Source organism: Dinoponera quadriceps, unplaced genomic scaffold, assembly GCF_001313825.1.
Source record: "Dinoponera quadriceps isolate SergipeBrazil2010 unplaced genomic scaffold, ASM131382v1 scaffold4585, whole genome shotgun sequence".
NCBI classification, from domain to species: domain Eukaryota; kingdom Metazoa; phylum Arthropoda; class Insecta; order Hymenoptera; family Formicidae; genus Dinoponera; species Dinoponera quadriceps.
The window spans coordinates 289,006-306,580 of NW_014559030.1; the positions used below are offsets into that span (position 1 = coordinate 289,006).

Here is a 17,575-nt window from a genome sequence, read left to right on the forward strand (position 1 = left end):
CCCCCCCCCATCCCTGCCGGCAACCCTCCCCGACGGAAATCTCGTATAGAAGGCGATTCATCGCGAGCTGTACGCACACATGCGCGCACATCAGGCACGACACGTCGGTTCGCACTCGTCGCGCGGACTCTAGGACTGTTTATTAAAAAGCTTTTAGCGATATTAAACTGCCCGCTTTGAAAACGACGAACGGAGTTCCGCACCACGTGGTCGTCTTCTTTCGATCATCGTTATCCTCATCATTATCATTATCATCCGAAATGTGAACTGCGCGAGACTTCCAGGATAGAGAACGTAGTTGCACAGTAAAGGGATGGGGGAGGGAGAGATCGGTAAGTGTCTTCTCGATATAGGGAATCCGGATGGTTCAGCCACGCGATTCCCTTCCTCGAGGACGAACTGATTCGTCCTCCCTCTCCCTCTCTCTCGTCACGTCGATTCCGCGGAAACGACTCTTCAGCATTTCTTTACCCTCCGTTGTTCGTCGCGCACGACGTCGACGCCGCGTCTGGAGTTCGTTAAAACACCTCTCGAGAAGCCGCATACACAGCCAATGGCTGCCGGCACCCATTATTCGACCACCCCCACTTACATCCCACCCTATTCTCTCTTTCTCTACTTACTCACGTTCGGAAAACTTCAAGTACCCCGCCGCTCCGACCGACCGCGCCATAATTTCGCGGCGATCGATGCTCCCCCGCCTGCATCATCCGCACGAGAACGTTGACGTGGTCGAACGTGATGGCCGGCCACGTGCGCACCATCGTCACATTTCCCCGACGTGAGCGCGATCGGTATCGGTAAATTTCCCGTTGATCCGCACGCCATGTACAGGCTGCCCCACAACTCGCGGTCTTGTTAAGCGGAACTCGATTCAGGCAGAATTGTCACTCAAGGTTCAGCTACAAAGAGATTGATATCGTATCGAGGACTGAAAAAATCACCGTGAGTGAATGATCTTCCTCAACTTTTTCGCCGAGGAAGAACCGTCCCCACATCGCTCATATAGACACATAGTTTCGCTAAAAAGATCTTTTCGCTGTTCGAAGATCATTTTCATGAATCAAGGTGGAAAAATGTTGGATAGAAAGAACGACACCTTCAAGGTAAACATTCTATCCGATTAAAAATATCGTTCCTTTTATACCGAACATTTTTCTCCCCGGTTCGTAAACAATTATTCTCGAATAACAAGAATGTGATATTTTCAGTGGAATTATATGTAGGATTTCTTCATGTGTAAAAGCAAACTTTACCTTCACGTAAAATCGTACATTCTTGCCTTGATAATAATTGTTTTCCGTTATACGGCGAGTTGTGGAAGTCCCTATACACGCCGAGAAGTGGGCAGCGCAAGGAGACCGTGCCGCTTATTATTTAACCCGCTAGCAATTAACTTTTTATCGCATTCATCTGCCCCGCTGTCGTATCGCGCGCGGTATTCGCGTGTGCGCCACACGCTTAGACCGGCGCGCGGTTCCCCCTTCGCGCGGCGAAGAGGGAAAAACAATTCCGGAACGACGAGCGCATAAATCCGCGTGCGTGCCGCGCGCTCATCTCGCGCGCATGAAATATCGCCGTCCTCGAAGGCGCGCCGGGAAGACTGCCGGCGGCCCGTTTACCGGAATATTTATCGTATCCCTTTTTCGCGCGAGCGGAGTAACGCCTTAAGACGCGGACTCCGAGGCCGAGTACTTTGTTTCGCCCTCTACGTTTGCTACCCCTTTGTCCGGCCCGTGTGCGCTGTTACCAGCGGCATTTTCACCGTTTATTCTCTCGTCGCCGGCGAGGAAAATAGCATCTTGTTACGACGTTTCGCTAAAGCGCTTTATCAAAGAGAGGTGAGAGTGGGAGGAGGGAGATTGGAAAAATGACTGCTTCTCGAGCTACCGGAAGAATAGAGTGGGAAAGATGAGAATGAGGGGGAGAATGGGCATAGGGGAGAGGAGAAAGGAGGGGTTGGGGTACAGCGGAAGTGCAGAAAGAAGCAACCGGGAAACTGCCGGGAACTCGTTACGCCCGTTTGAGAATCTTCGGCCCATCCTCCTCCCTCTCGCACTCTTTCTTCGGACGCCTTACTTTTCCTTCCTATTCTTCCCGGCGTGAAACCACCGGCTCGCTCTTACGATGTGTTCTTGCGCCTCTCTCGCTCGGCGGGGAAAGCGCCGAGCTGAAATCATCATCGCGGTGTCGTTTATTCGCGTCGGCCGCCTTCGAAACTTCTCCTGTCGATCCGTGTCGTCGACCTGATGGCTCGCTGACGCCGCCGCGCACCTTCGAAATGCAGCGCGGAGACGGGACCTCGCTTCCTCCGCGGCTTTCCGACCGGATCGCGCGTGTCATTAGGTCCTTTGACAAATTTACACTCGCGGATGCGCGCGTCGGTGCTCCTCACGAGCTACGCTTGCGGAAAGGGAGGAAAAGGGAGCGGGGGAGGGGGGATGTGAAGAAGCGAATGACAGAGCATCATGATCCTTCAAAGGCATCGGGATTCCGTATCGAGTTTCCGCTTCCTCGCAAAGAGAGGGACGGCGTGGAAAGGCCGGCAAATAGAAACAAGAAAAAAATATCGTATCTCCGCGGCTTCTAAATGTAAACGATCCTTTGCCGCAGCTGAGGAGTCGAGAGACACGAGACTGAAGGAGAAGAAGGAGGCGACGAAGAACGTCGTGGACGTTAAACGAGCGCGCGTTTCTCAGTTACACACGATACAAAACTGGGAAGGAGGCTGATTCATATTTAAATCACCGTGAGACCTAATTCGAACGCGTCTCAACTTAATTAGCGCGCCCATTGTCACCCGGTTGTTACTTTCGAGCCAGTTGTCGCCCGCGCGCTTCTTCCCGCTCAAGGAACGGCGAGTGCATTACGACGTCGCGAGTAAAACAACAAGACAATGCCAACGTCGCGGTTTGCGCGCGATGATATAGTGTTTCCAACGCCGTAAGACCGTCATCATGCCAAGAGAGAGAGAGGGGGGGGGGAGTGCCATCCCTTGCACAGCGTCAAAGGGTTCGCAGAGCTAGACGGAGACGACGAGAACTAGACGCATAGCACTCACACAGTGAGAAAGAGAAGAGGACACACAGAGAGAATTATGGAGAGTCGCGAGGAACCTCGTCGGAGGAGCGCGCGTGGGGAGGGTTGCTTGCAGAGTCCGGGTCGTCGTCGTCTGGTTGGATGTGTTTCAAAGTTTCCACCGGCGCCGGAAGTCCGTATGGAAAGCAGATGGCCGACGGTTGACAGGAAGGATATATGCGGTTTTCCACATATGTCACGCGCGTACAAGCACGCACGCGAAGTTGAAACAGGGAAGTCTGCCGGACGCAACAATGCGACCACTTTTCTACCATTCGCACGTCCGCTCGAGGCGAGAGCGTAAGCGCCGGCACGTGGCGAGTAATGTCCGAGCGCTACAATTAGCGTCGATCGACGCGACAATTACGCGCGCTGCACGTCTACTTATCTTCCTTCCTGCCTGCCTGCTTACCGAGCGAACGAAACGTTGCCGCGCCGAAGAAAGCCGCATCGAAATAGCCGCTCACGCGGTCTTGTTTAAATAAACGGTTCTTCACTCGACGTGCGTATGCAAATGTATCGTAATTATCGCTGATATCGCGACTACGCGGATTGCATTCGTTGTTCCCGATGACATCATGTACCCGGTAGAAGGAGGGGGGGGGGGGGGCAGCTCGTTTAGTCCCCCGAACGTTGGGGTCTCTTCCCNTCTTCCCACGTTCCTCTTTTTCTCGATTTCACGTATGTGTGTTGTTAAATTCTTATACTCCAGTTAATGCCCCGGCGCTCGGCCTCCTTCATTAATGTCTCCGGCTGTTCCAATTAGCGGCCCCGATCGTCCTTGCTCGTCGATCTGTATCCCTTTTCACGGATAATTAAATGGAGCGAGAGGGGGAGAGGGAGAGAGTACAGACAAGGCGAGAGATTTGAGATTTTTTTTCAAGTCGTTATGTACACACACACATACATGTTATTTTGCAACGGTTTATCGTAATAATAAAAGAGAAAGAAGGGGGGACGGTTTAATATACTCCGAAATTTCGTGTTTGCCTTTCGAAGGAGGCGTCCTTTTGTTTAACATTAAATAGTTGCCAATCATTGTACAGCGACAAGTGGTATTAATCGATTGTACAAGCAAGGCTTACGTTACTTTGCGTGCAGTTGCATACGAGATAAACACGGATTAATAGCGATGCACTATGAAACTTGACAGATCGATAGCATTATCTCTCGCAGATAAAAGTCGCCCGGAGACAAGCGAAAATAGTATCGAGTGTAATCCGTAATGATTTATCAATATCTAACAGGCGCATAAACGGTACATTCCAACTCGAACTATCTTCTCTACCTTCAGCAACATAAGCGTTCTTTTTTCCATGTAGAATTCGTCAAAGTGTCCCGGCAAATTTTCGAATCAACAATCGTCAAAATTGATTTCCCAACGTCTACACGGCCGGCTCTCGCTTTTCGCTCCTCTTCGTCGTTTTTCCCCGAGTTCGAAAGTCGGGCGGTTCTCATCGACTTCGGAACTGTCGTTGAGGCGAACTTTCGTCGATCCGGACGCTCCCCGTTTCCGCCGCGCGAGGTCGTTACGTAAGGGTTTTTCTTCTCTTTTCTCTCTTATTTGTGCGGTTCGCATATAAATTTCGCTAAGTGTTTCGGACTAAGAAGATTCGCGACGATTGTATCCGGTAAAAATCGGGCAAGCTCTCCTATTCCGCAAAGGGTAAACTTGGTTATTTACATAAGAATGCTCGGGATTCGACGATGAAATCGGCTCGAGTCGATTCGCGCGCGAATCCCCCTCCCCAGATCTCGACAAATTCTCAGTTGAAACATTTAACATTTACATTTTCACATAAACATAAAATTACATTTTGATTGTATTCATTCTCATATAATAATTAATTTTCGGACACTTAATCCTGATGAGAAACATCTTTATAAAAAACAAACCTACATCAACAATCACGGGTTTCGCTGCGTTACAAACATACGAGCGATAATTATTATCTCCGGACGAGAAATCGCTGCCAACCGAAGACGACGGAATGTTCTCACGTGTTCTGCAGCATCCTCCGCTTGTTTATCACAATTTTTCGCATCCACGACGCCGTCACGATCGCGCGTACATAACGAACGAACGATCGTACTAAAACTGGTAAAGCAAGAGAGCTAATACAATCATAACCCCGCCGGCGAACATGTAGAAGGGCATGCCGGGTCCTTTCACATATTTTTCCGGTATCTTGTTGTATCCCGCCACCCAGCCCTTCTTCACCGGCTGGTTCATCCATTCCGACTCGACGATCACGCCGACCTGGAATTGCTTCATGCGGTCCATGGCGTCCTTTGAGTGACCGACGTCATTGAAGTCCTCGGTGCCGTCTGTGCCCTTGTGATCATTCAAAATTTCCTCGCCGCCGGGATGCTCGTTGAGGAAGTTGTGAACGTCGTACACTTTGTTGTGCAGGATTATTAGGACCTTGTCGAGATCGTTGTTCTTCTCCACTTCGCTCCTCGTATATAATTTCTCCGTCGCCATGTCTCACCGACGTTCCTCTGCGTTTCCTTGTTACAATTGCGACCTGCGGGGGGAAGGAGAAGGTTACATGTATTACTCAGGAATGTTTGCTCTTCGTATTTTGCTCGGCGAAGTTTTTTCACTCTCTTTCTCTCGACCTCTCGAAGTAAAATCTCACGGGGAAGAACAAGGGAAAATTCCCGAAGCGGTAGCGAAAAATGCCGTGAATGTTTAATCCTCCAACTTCCGGCCGGATTTCATCGTCGAGTCGCGCGAGCTTCTCTCTCTCGCGCGCGCGCGAGAACAGAAGCGATCATAGTCTCGATTGGCTAATGTGTGCGTGAATTCTGGAGAGAAATTTAACCTCGGTACAAATTGTTTCATCGACACATCCGAGCGAGACTGATGCTCGAGTAGAAACTAAGAGAGAAGACGATAAGACTGTACGCGGCCATTGTGTATGTGATTCACGGACGCTGCGAAGGTTTTCTTCGAGCGTAATTAAGCGGATGCCGATATATAGTCGACAGACTATAGTTGGTTGCGTAACGACAATATTGCGATTGTCGCAGTAGTTGGTCTTGGACCACGCTTGAATCAGCGATGAGCGATTTTGCTCAGTAGAACAATCGCAACAATTCGCTGTCCTCGAGCGGTGATGAACGTCTACCGAGTGTGACTTGTCATGTTTTAAAATGCTCGGTTTTAAAGCCTCGGGCAGCTAACGAGCGAGTTTCTTGACACGCGATTGAGCGCACGTTTTCTCAACAGTGTCGTAATAAATAAATATCATTCGTATCTCGTTAATACCGTGCACACTCATACTGAACGCGACACCGCGGCGACGTTGTTGTCACAACACCGGGGAAATTTCGATGTGTGCGTGGAAAATTCCTGAACTACAATGTCTCCTGTCATTCGTGAGGATCGAAAACCATTAGTTAATAGGTTCCGGAGAATTTACATAACGGGCACTTTAAGAAATTTCCCGTCACGCGACGAGCACCTCGCGGAAAATGTTCCAAGCGGGGATATTTCCCTAAGTGAAGATTTTACTTAAAGAGATCTCTCAAAGCTCGCTCGCTCTGTAAAAGTTATGTATTACTTTCCGTTGTATTTACCGAGGAGGAATCGCGCACCACGAGCGTAATCTCATTCGGTTCGCGGAACGATCTGTTTTTTTTTTCCTCCTTCACCTCCTCCTGCCTTTTTTCTCCTCGTGGTAATCAAACTTCAGCTAATCTCACAGTCGGACGAGCTCGTCCGCTACGTTTTTTTTTTTTGCCACGGAGATATCTCGTTGTCACGTTTTCATAAGCGAGATAAAGAAAGAAAAAAACGCACAGATTTAAAACTTCAAACGTCTCGAGTGAGCACTCGCGGATCAAATATCATTGTTGAGTAAGATAGAGAGAGAGGAGAGGGCATAGAAGAGATAGAAGAGAAGAAGAACCTTCGTCGGACAAACAAGGCACGAATTCGAAGGAGCGTGTTGGATCGATATGAGATTCTCCCGCGCGTTCTCCTTGAAATAAACAGGAACTCGCCGGAGTTCTCTTCCCTCGATGGAAAAAGGACCCTCGGCCCGAGAGTTCACAACGTCACGCGATCCAATCGCGGGTCCGAACGTACCTCTTCTTTCTCCGTCGGGTTCACCGCCGGTCGAGGGTGGATCAGCGGGGGTGGCCGCGCGTCCGTACGATCCACAGTTTTATGTATATATATATATATCTCGGTGCAAACGCGCCAAGGGACGACGACAGGTGACGACGCAGGTGCGAATCGATGGGATTCCTCGCGACGTGTACAGCTTATCGCGTGAGCTTCTCCTCGGGGCCGCACTCGCGCGTATACTGCGGAATCCGGCTCGTCGGCTGTGTAATTTTATGGTTCCCCCACGTTTGCAACGTCTCGTTCTCTTCGCTCCCACCGCTACACGTTATCCAGCTGCAGCGCTGCCAACCGTTGTAATAGCTACGTCGTAGCGATTATACAAGATTGACAAAAACGATATCAATTTCAAAATCATAATAAAATACTTGCCGTCCATTGTGTCCATTTACTGCCCGGTAGAGGTTAGGTCAACGTTGAAACTAATCATTTCCCTTCCCCTCTCTCTCTTTCTCTCTCGATGGTAGGTTTCGACAATGCTGTGATGCAATTCGAGACTGCTACGAACTTATGTTTACGATACTGCGTCGTGGATAGTCACGTAGATTGCGAAATGCGTCATGATCTAGCTGCGCGAACTGATCTGAAGAGAGCGCAGCAGGTGTCATTTACGACGGTCTCGATCGCGTATCGTGATTCCACTTATCGCACTCATACTCCTGTGCAATTTTTCCGATCGGCGATTAAGTTCTCGAACAGCGGCACGACGAGAGAGGCGGCGGGAATCGTCCGTCGTTTCCCCGGGAAATTCGCGCGGCGCGATATCGGGCATCGGTGAGCGCGCGCGGATGAACAAACGCGGGGAGGACATTTTATTCGTTATAATAAAAATATCGATGAAACTAATAAAACCGAGCTCCCCCGTCTATATTTCTATATTTGTTTCTATATTTGTTTATTCGCGTCGGATTCCCGTTGAAAACGGCATCGATTTGAAAGCCGGCGGGAACCGGGAATTTGTCGGAAGCTTTAACGATGAATCCCCGCCGCTACAATATCGCCGATATTTTCGAAACGACAATTAAATGACGCATTCAACATTAAATCTCGTTATACAATCTCCCGAGCGTTTATTTCGTCACGCGGACAATTTTCGTCTCGGCGCGGCCGGCATATGTAGAGCGCGACGCATCGATCATCATATTCTTTTCCCGGCGATACGGAGATGAGCACCAGCGAAACACAATTTCGCGTGCCGCCGGCTCCTTTTATCTAATTGATAAAGATCATTCGTACAACGATGATATTCGGTAATTAGCGCGTTTCTCGAAGCGTCCGCGATAATCTAAGGTCTGCCGAACGATAGCGCTTGTTTATTGCCCCTTTCTCAGTTTTGTATTTCTCACAGGCCAGGATAGCCTTCGCTATTTCTAGCTCTATACTCACACGTGTTCCATTTGTATGCAAAATTGTCTAGTCACGGTGACGTCACGTATTTATCCGTTGCGCTCGTGTCGCAGCGAGATAAGTACGATAGTCGCTCGAAACGACCGTATTTTGCAAGAGCCTCGAGTCTGCAATGCCACGTATTTTGATTATCTCTCTCTCTCTCTCTCTCTCTCTCTATATGTGTGTGTGTGTGTGTGTGTGTTCATCTCTCTATGTGTTCCGACTTTTTCCCCTCCTTTTTGATATCACGTAAAATTTTGTCTCCGAGAACGATAACTCTAGCGTGATTATATACCCTCGTAATAATAACAACTTTACGATTACGTGAAATATATTTAATCGCTCGGTGGAATCCGTAATTTCTACCATTCGATATATGATGGAACGCAAATATTTTTTTATAATCCATCACATTACAGGCGCATGCGTTGGTTTAAAAGTTCATCGCAGATATGATAATGCGCATCACCTTAACCCATCATCTCCTGAACAGAAAAAGAGCTTTATATTGTTGGGCGCTCGAAGGCACGATGTATTAAAACATTAGACGAGTTTCCATATCATTGATTTCCTCGGCGTCCCTCGCGTTATAATGTATAATTAATTAATTATGTAAACGTACTTCATGCAAACGTTTATACGTGAACGTTACATTCGCGGAACGCCTGACTGCTGTTCCGAGAGATTTTATGAATGAAGTTTATTAACACATTAAGGGTGGGAGTCGTAGTACTACGATTTATCTCGACTGCGGCTTAAAGGCGGGAGTCGTAGTAATACGATTTAGCTCGACTGCGGCTTAAAGGCGGGAGTTGTAGTAATACGATTTAGCTCGACTGTACCTTAAAGTTTTTATGATCACACAAAATATCGCCCGCTCTAGGCGCTCTACTTTCGTCGAGATCGCCCACCGTTAATGTGTTAATGCAGAATATAATTTGATCGAAATGCTCGATTTGTAATGCCTTTTTAATCGTCACTGTTACAAAAATAAATCATCAAGTAACTGCGCGTATTCGCGCGATTTAGGGCGGGGGAGGGAGAGAATTCGAATCGCCGGGAATAATAGGTTCCTTTGGAGAAAATAGAAAAACCTGGTTTTTACCTTCGACGGGAATCTCGTGTAATCTATCTCTCATTCTATCGTACATGTTTTAGAGTCTCGCTAAAAATAATCGCGCCTGTCGAGTGAATTTCAGGCGGGGAACATATCGCAGTCTGATCTTTTACTCAGAACCAAACATAGTAAATTATAAACGCGTAAATAGCAAGCACGGTGGCGACCAGCGGCATCAACGATCTCTCCTTTGCTTCTGTTTTGCGATACTGCCAATCTTCGTCTTGCGTCACTGCTGGCTCCGATTTTTTATCTTAAACAAAAAACAATTCTTTAACAAATGAGAATGCAATGTGGAAAATCGAACGATGCGAGTCTTTCCAACTAATTCTCCAACCGGAATAACGACACGTCAAAGTCGCAGTTATTTATTTCGCTTATCGCATTGTTATATATATATAGTATTCATGATTTCTTATTCTGACCGAGCGATCGCAAACTTTCCACCGTACTGGCGAAAATGCGATAGCGATGGTAAAGCGAAGAAAGAATGAAAAAATAATGAGAAAGATACGTATTTAAATCCAAACACCGGCAACTACGTGTCGAACAAGAAGCGAATACGTTTAAATGCGACTAAAACGGCTGAAGCGATAGACGGATAAAAACAGGAAATTCGCGAAAAAGAGAACACCATTTCGAACCTGGTTTAGCCGTTGGTGCCGGTTGTTCCAGACTCGCGTCCTCCTCCAGGTCTCCGATCTTGTAAATATCCCGAAGCATGATAGCCTCTTCGGAATGTCCGACACTGTCGAAACATTGGCTCCCGTCCTTCCCGGCCAAGTCAAACAGCACTTCTTCGCCGCCAGGATGCTGTACGTAGAATTTCGTCAGGTCGTACACGCTGTTATGGATCACTATCCACAGAGAGCCGTTTTGAACCTCGCGGGCGATCTCCTCGGCCGTGTAGATCCTGCTCATGGTGAACTGACGAAAGATCGCTCCGTTACCGCCGGGACGACATTTGCTCGCGAGAGTTCTACGCGCGTCGCATGCGTTTTAGCACGCACACATACACACACGTTCTCTCAATTACAATGGAAACATTCACCGTTGTATCGCGAGTGATACCCTCGAAACTTCCTCGAATGAAGTTCCGCTGGAAAAAGTAGAGCGACCGCAGAGTCACTCGGAATCGCCTTTTCGCTCGTTCCGAGTGAATTTTACGCTCTGAATTAGTCGAGCGAGTATTCTCCCTCGAGATTGAAGAGCGAATCTGATGTGCTCCACCCCGTCTCACGGGAGGAAATTTATTCTAATCGATTGAAAATCTCGCTCGTCCGGATCGAAAATTCATCCCGAGTTAAACGTTCAACGATTCGATACGTCGAATCTCCGAATAGAGTTCGAAGACCCGAAGCTTTGAATATGTCGACAAATATTATCGCACCAAACTTTGAAGAACTGACTTCCTAACCCCGCGAGAATCACTACACACGTACATACTTCTCTCTCTCTTTCTCATATCATTTTCCTACGACGCTTGTGCGCGACTATCCTGGCTCGATCTCGATCAGATCGTGCGGGAATAACTTTGAAAGGGAGAACAGGCTGTATTCATGAGAACAAGTCCCGACGCGATGTCGCGCTCTGTTGCGTCTCCGCGCATTCGGAGTCACTGCTCCTGCGGCCGCTGCGCTTCGTTTCCACTGGCAGACGTCGATGACGAAAGCGGGTCTCGCCGAGTTATCGTTTCACGTCGGCGTTCACGGCTTCTTGCACGGTGAACTCTCGCGTATCGCGAATTTCCCTTCCGGCATCGAGGCGGCGTCTTACCCGCGCGTCTTATTTGTTTTACGGCTCCCCGGTATCCTGGTGCGATTCCAGCTGACGTCTACGCGCCTTCCTTTCGTAATATTTAATTTATAGCCATTATATATATATATATATATATATACATCTATCCATACTCGTTCAAACCCGCTGTGAGAGACCCGCCGTCTCGAAAGTAAATTTCAATCCGTTGAAATCATCTGGCGCGAATATTTGCCGAAACGATCGCGTTCGGCTGGCCGTGCCGGCGTCGATTTGTAAAACGGGAATATCTTTCGGAGATTCATCGAGTTTGTTCACATTTACACAGATCACGCTCGCGATTTGTAGCGAGCGCTCGGTGCGCTCGAGGAAGAAACGTTATACGTACCTCGTCGTGGAGCAAAAACTGCTGTTGCCGCAGATCGACCGGTTGACTGGGCTTCTCGCCGTTCGACACGTTCGTTTTTTCGAGAAAGTCGTGCGCGTGTATGTCACCCTGAAACTCACCGCGATACCGCTGAATCACCGTGCTGACGCTACGATCCGTGCGACGAATCGAATAATCGCCTCACCCAGGCAAACGGACGCGAATGCGCGTGAATCCGAGCCGGAGGGACACCACCTCAGTGAACCCTCGGTTTCATGAAAATGCATGCAGGTGTTTTTTCCGCCGGCAGGTCGGCCGACTTGTCACGAAGTCATTTGCACGGTATAGAATTACGAACGATAACGTCCGAATTTTTCATCGCGAACACTGATTAATTCGCCGATATGTTTCGTACTTTCCCTTTTCGCCGCGATATCCGCGTTCCTCGCAACCTCAGCGAGTCGTCCGCGCAAAGCGTCCTCGCGCCGTCCAAATTTCCTCGAGAACGCCGAAAGTCGGAGAGCACAGCCAGATTCTGCGCGAAACCCGAAGTCGACCGAGGAAACATCGCCGGCATATCACGGCTTCCATGAAAGACTAGATTACGGTATTACCAGGGCATCTAGTATACATCGCTCCAATTAATCGCCGGCTTCTTTTTACCGTCGCGACGCTCTAATAGGCAAACATCGGGCCCCGGATATATCCTCAACTCGTTTAGCATTTACGTAAGTGCAGTTGGCAGCGCAGGAACTTGCCACCGGATGGAACTTCGTCGCATTGAATTGAATAGGGCGATTCATGTTTAGATTAGTGCATCGCGCCGCTGGTAATACCGTGGAAGTTTGTGGAACTCCAGACTTCTGCTACGGATGCCGCCGCCGCAGCGATGGGAACTGTTAAGCAAATGCGGAATTTCGACGCGACGCAGTTTATTCTCACAAAGCCGCATACGGCTATCCTCTTTTCCTCTTTCTCTCTCTCTCTCTCTCTCTCTTCGCGAATCCATGGACTTTGAAGTCCCTCGGATTTTCACGCCGAATTACCACAAGAACTTATCCTGCCCTGCGATGTTCTAATAACGCCGAAATCTTATTACGTAGCGCAGGTCGAAACGTGTGTGTGCGTGTGTGGACGTACGTGTGCAGGAAAAATTGATCGGCGTGAGAAAGTTGCGCGCGAGACGTAATTAGCTCACGACCTTGGAACACTTCACGGGATATTTGATCACTTGGAACTGTTGAATATTCAAGAAAATGTCAGCTTAATGGGGAAAGTCTCGCGATCGAAAGTTCCGCAAGCGTCGGAGAAAAACTTGCCGGAAAATTGAAAATTTAGACTCGGGAGTCGCGCAGTAACGATCGAGAACGGCGACAATCACATTCTGAAAAAAACTCAGTTGAAACGAATTATTTGCATCGAGTCGGAAGATCCGAATTTCTCTGAATGGTTTGTGGCGAACTAATTGCATCTAATTCCTTTCGATGAAATTTCATATTTGTGCGAAACAAGCTTGAGATTTTAGTTCAGTGAAGCGATCAATAGTGATGCAGTTCGATGAAAGTAAAATTCGCCGATATTCGGTGACCGGCGATTAAACCGGCGAACAACATCGCGCGCAAGGTAAAGTTGACCCATCATTCTGTGATGTACATAAGATAAAAATACCGATATCTGAACGCGTATTCAATTTGAGACGTTTTTCTCGTTTGGATTTTTAAATACGAATATTCAACGTAAAATATATATACATATATTGAATATATGTAAATATTTTATGTTCAAGGATTAAACATTCATATTTGAAGAATAACAAGACTGCAAAATAAAATAACGAAAATATCACGACAAAATACTTGTCCAGACATTGGTAAATTTTTACTTGACCTTATTTCGGCTTTGGCTGATTTTTTTACTGAAGGAATCTCGTTGAATTTAGATTGCCGGTTTGTGCGATAACTTTTTTCTTTTTATTATATAAAGATTCTTTTTTTCTTTCTGCGTATTACACAAATGTATCTGCGATTATATTAATGTGAGCGAGTTCTTCCCGTTTAATCGGTAGGTATTAATATTAATTAAAATTCACCTGGCCATGATATTTAATTATTTTTCAGCCGATTATTATTTTCTTCAGCGTAGATCGCACGGTGCTCGCATTGTCACAGTTTAACGTGTCATTCGGTAAATTGGAGAATTGCAGAACACTCTGTGACTACGCGCGTCGCGCTTTCTGGCCGATTTCCTTCAAAGAACGGTCGATCCGCGCGCGTTGTTCTCTTCGCCAATATCGAATGTCGGAAGCTGAAAGTCCGGGCGAGACGAGCGGAAGTTTTCCGCCGAGATTCCCCCGGGGCGTCTTGTTCGCGAGAAACGCGAGTCAAGAAGCACTACAACGAGAAGCTTTCATCTCCTCTCTTATTCCCATCACCTCGTACTCTTTCTCTCTTCCCCCTTCTCTCTCTCTCTCTCTCTCTCTCTCTCTCTCTCTCTCTCTCTCTCTCTTTCTCTCATTCTCCCCGAGTCTCGTTGATTAATTATCAAAGTCCTCGTTGGCTTTCTAATAAATCTTACTTTGGCATTACGGTATATAAATAAAGGAAAACACTTATTTTCCGTGAGATTGCACGAAGACGAGCGAGCGTATCCTCTCGGTAGTTGAACGCAAAGACTTAACGTGACGATATTCGCAGAAAGAGAGAAAGAGAGAGATACGTAGCGCGCGGTAGTCGAGAAGGGACCGAAGGGGTGTAGGTTGCAAAAAAGGGCTTTATTCATTAATTCATTAATTCATCAGGAGTCGTCGAAAGCCGTCGCCGTTTATTCTCGCGTCTATATTCACGCCGAGATTAATCCGGCTGATTCGAGAGCGCGCATCACAGCGAAATTAATTAATTCGATTACAATCAAATTTAACTTTTCCCGAGGCGCGACATACGCACGCACTCGTGTGTCTCGTGTAAACACTGGCGCGCGCCAGGTGGTTTCACCGTCACATCGACGCTTCTTTGAAATCGCGCTCTCCGAAACCGGAAACCGCATAAACGCGCGCGACAAACTCTCAGCTTCGTGTTCTTTCCCTCCCCCGACCTCGTCGAACTCCTTCGTTTACGAGTTTCACTGATCAACCTTTGATATCTTGCGCGCGATGTTGTTCGCCGGTTTAATCGCCGGTCACCGAATATCGGCGAATTTTACTTTCATCGAACTGCATCACGAATTCGACGCGTTAAAAAGCCGACGTTTTCGAAAATTCAAATAAAACCATCCCCCTCTCTCCCTCGAGGCTCTTTCTTGCTTTCCGCGCCGCGAAATATATTTCTCCGTCGATTCTATCACTTCGGAATGAACGTTCAGACGCGCGTGCGAGCTTCAATGTTGCCGGGCGTCTGCGTCGGGAGCGTTTGAATGAACCTGTACGGGACGGGGGTAGGGGGAGATTGGTAGGGTTCGGTAGCAGAAGGGTTGCTTTGATCTGCGTAATTAAACGGCGCGATTTCTCTACACAATGACACGCTCGGCGGACACGGCGTGTGCCGGACGGTGAGCTAGATCGTTATCTGTTTCGGATATTTCGCGTTTGAGCACGGCTGTCGATGTTATCGGCAATTTTTCGTTTTTGCGTTATTCGCGTCAAATCTACGTCGTGTTTGTGCCGCGTATTTGTGTGCGTGCACACCGCCGTCTCTCGTCGTTCCGCGTCTCCCGTGCAAACGCGCCCAGCGGAAGTTACTTCTGAAAAGTGACTCGTTACAGTTACTCGTTGTTAGTCATTGGATGGAAAAAAAAAGGAAAAAGAGTAGGCGAACTCGTTAACGTTACCCTGCCGTTGCTCATTTGGAAAGAATAACTCGTCGTACCGGCGAGGAGAAGTGATGCCGTAACGCGTTGCCCGGGAAAAGTCGTGTATTACGGCGTCGCCTTACAGGTGACGCGTTATTCCCCAACTGTGCGCACCAATGCACGTGTAACACGGGGCCACTAACATATTCGACTTCGCGTCGCCATAAATTTCACTCGTTATCTTCGGTCGCGGATAGTTGATACGTGCTGATTACGACGTGAGTGACAGATCGAAAATAGGTCGAAACTAACCGATGAAAAATTCAACAGCCGTTGAGTGCACGTGCAAGTCGCAAAACAGCGGTATTTCCTTTCATCTTTTTCCTTTTCTTTTCTTTTTTGTTCTTATTCATCTCAGAGGTAGCGTATAGTGTGAACACGATCCTCGCGGGGAGGGTAGATGGTTAAGCGGCTATCAACACGCGATCCGACCATTGTCGTCTCAAGGTATTAGTTAGGAGCCGCGTGCGGCAAGGAGCGCAGATCACTGCAGCAGGTACAAAAACACTCGAGCATCGTTAAGTCGTTAACCAGACGCGCGTGTACTTCTCGTCCGAGATCTGAAGGCTAGGTGTGTGTGTAGGGCTATGCACTCACCGTGTGATTCAGACTGCATTATCGAACGATCAACAGACTCGTGGAACTCGACTTTATCCGATCGCCTTGGGAATCACTCGGAGTGGAATTCCACTCGGAAGGTAAAGTGACTACGAAATTTGAGCGATTCTTCACTCATGCTGAGTGAATCTTCCGCTCCGAGTCGTCGAGTGAATATTTTCACTCGAAACTGAAGAGCGAATCTGAAGTAATCCGTCGTCTCGCATCGACAGATTTGCTCGGATTCATCGAAATACTCGCGCAATTTCTCGGATTTCATTTCGAACGGTAATTTTCGCTCGAAAAGTCGAGCGAAAGGATCAGATCTGAATGATTTCTCGTCCGTACAGAACGGATTCTCCATTCCATGAATTATCGGATAAATGTTTCACTTTGAAACTAAAGAAGTCCCTCCGCTGTCTCGCAGGAACGAATTCGCTCGAATTGATCGAGACGTTCACTCGCACGGAGTGGGAATCCACTCTCGCCTGGAGCGAGAAACGTTTCACTCCCTGCGAGTGACAATATTTTTTACTTTTTCCCGCCAACACTTAGAAGGGGGGGGGGGAGATCCGTGCGGCGTATCGAGATCGTTAATCGACGTGCGCGAAGTTCACCGGTGTCTCCGTTCCGAGTCGGCGATCGTACGACGTCCAACGCGCTCGAATTCCCTCTCTCTCTCTGTTGCAGAAAACCGGAGCGAGAATCAAGATCTATTCGAACACCTGCCCTCGCAGCACGGACCGCCTCATCAGCATCTGCGGGAAGCCAACGACGTGCATCGAATGCATACGCGAATTGATCGCCACCATTAAGACCGTGAGTGTACCATGAGATCATGGCTTTCCTGTAAATCTTCGCGATTACGCCGGTTACACCTCGCACGTGCGCTTGGCGATCCTTTTTGTCAGGCATTAGGATTTCATCCGTTCCGTATCTCGCCGCGCGTGTTGAATTTCCTCCTTCCTGTTCTCTCAATTAAACTAGAAAATATTGCTCGTCGTATTGTCAACATTTTCATCCTGTGTTCGAATTCTACAGCACATTGTTACACGTAATGCAGCTTTATTGCGCTTTACGGGGTTGCTCGAGAAAGAGGAATAACGCTTTTCTCATTTCCAGTCGCCGCTCAAGGGTGTGAACAACCCTTACGATCCGCACAACTTCGACGACTTCTACGCCGACGATTACGGCGGCTACGGCAACGCCGATGGGCAAAGCAAGGTCGGCGGATTCGGCGGACCCGGTGGCCGCGGAGGCGGCGGCGGCGGCGGCGGTGGCGGCGGCGGTGGCG

The 17,575-nt window shown here is 48.2% G+C and overlaps 3 protein-coding genes across 4 annotated transcripts in view; 1 reads left to right on the forward strand and 2 right to left on the reverse strand.

Annotated features, from left to right (window-relative positions):
* The window catches only part of LOC106750113 (heterogeneous nuclear ribonucleoprotein K), a 102,134-nt gene that overhangs the window by 76,070 nt on the left and 8,489 nt on the right, over positions 1–17,575 (forward strand). Inside the window, exons 9-10 of the mRNA XM_014630214.1 lie at positions 16,972–17,100; positions 17,404–17,572. Coding sequence (XP_014485700.1) covers positions 16,972–17,100; positions 17,404–17,572 — 298 coding nt within the window. The remainder of the gene's footprint in view (positions 1–16,971; positions 17,101–17,403; positions 17,573–17,575) is intronic.
* On the reverse strand, positions 4,057–7,730 carry LOC106750137 (cytochrome b5-like). The gene is made up of 2 exons (XM_014630246.1): positions 7,175–7,730; positions 4,057–5,606 (listed from the first exon to the last, which is right to left on the reverse strand). The coding sequence occupies exon 2, from the start codon at positions 5,561–5,563 to the stop codon at positions 5,171–5,173; it is 393 nt and encodes a 130-aa protein (XP_014485732.1). The 5' UTR covers positions 5,564–5,606; positions 7,175–7,730; the 3' UTR covers positions 4,057–5,170.
* Positions 9,553–17,575, reverse strand: part of LOC106750136 (cytochrome b5-like) — a 12,039-nt gene continuing 4,016 nt past the window's right edge. Inside the window, exons 2-4 of one of the 2 annotated variants that reach the window (XM_014630244.1) lie at positions 11,863–11,970; positions 10,364–10,646; positions 9,553–9,972 (exon numbers count right to left, since the gene is read on the reverse strand). In XM_014630244.1, the coding sequence (XP_014485730.1) occupies positions 9,833–9,972; positions 10,364–10,640 (417 nt within the window). In that variant the 5' untranslated portion in view covers positions 10,641–10,646; positions 11,863–11,970 and the 3' untranslated portion in view covers positions 9,553–9,832. The remainder of the gene's footprint in view (positions 9,973–10,363; positions 10,647–11,862; positions 11,971–17,575) is intronic. The other variant, XM_014630245.1, reaches the window with a different exon arrangement.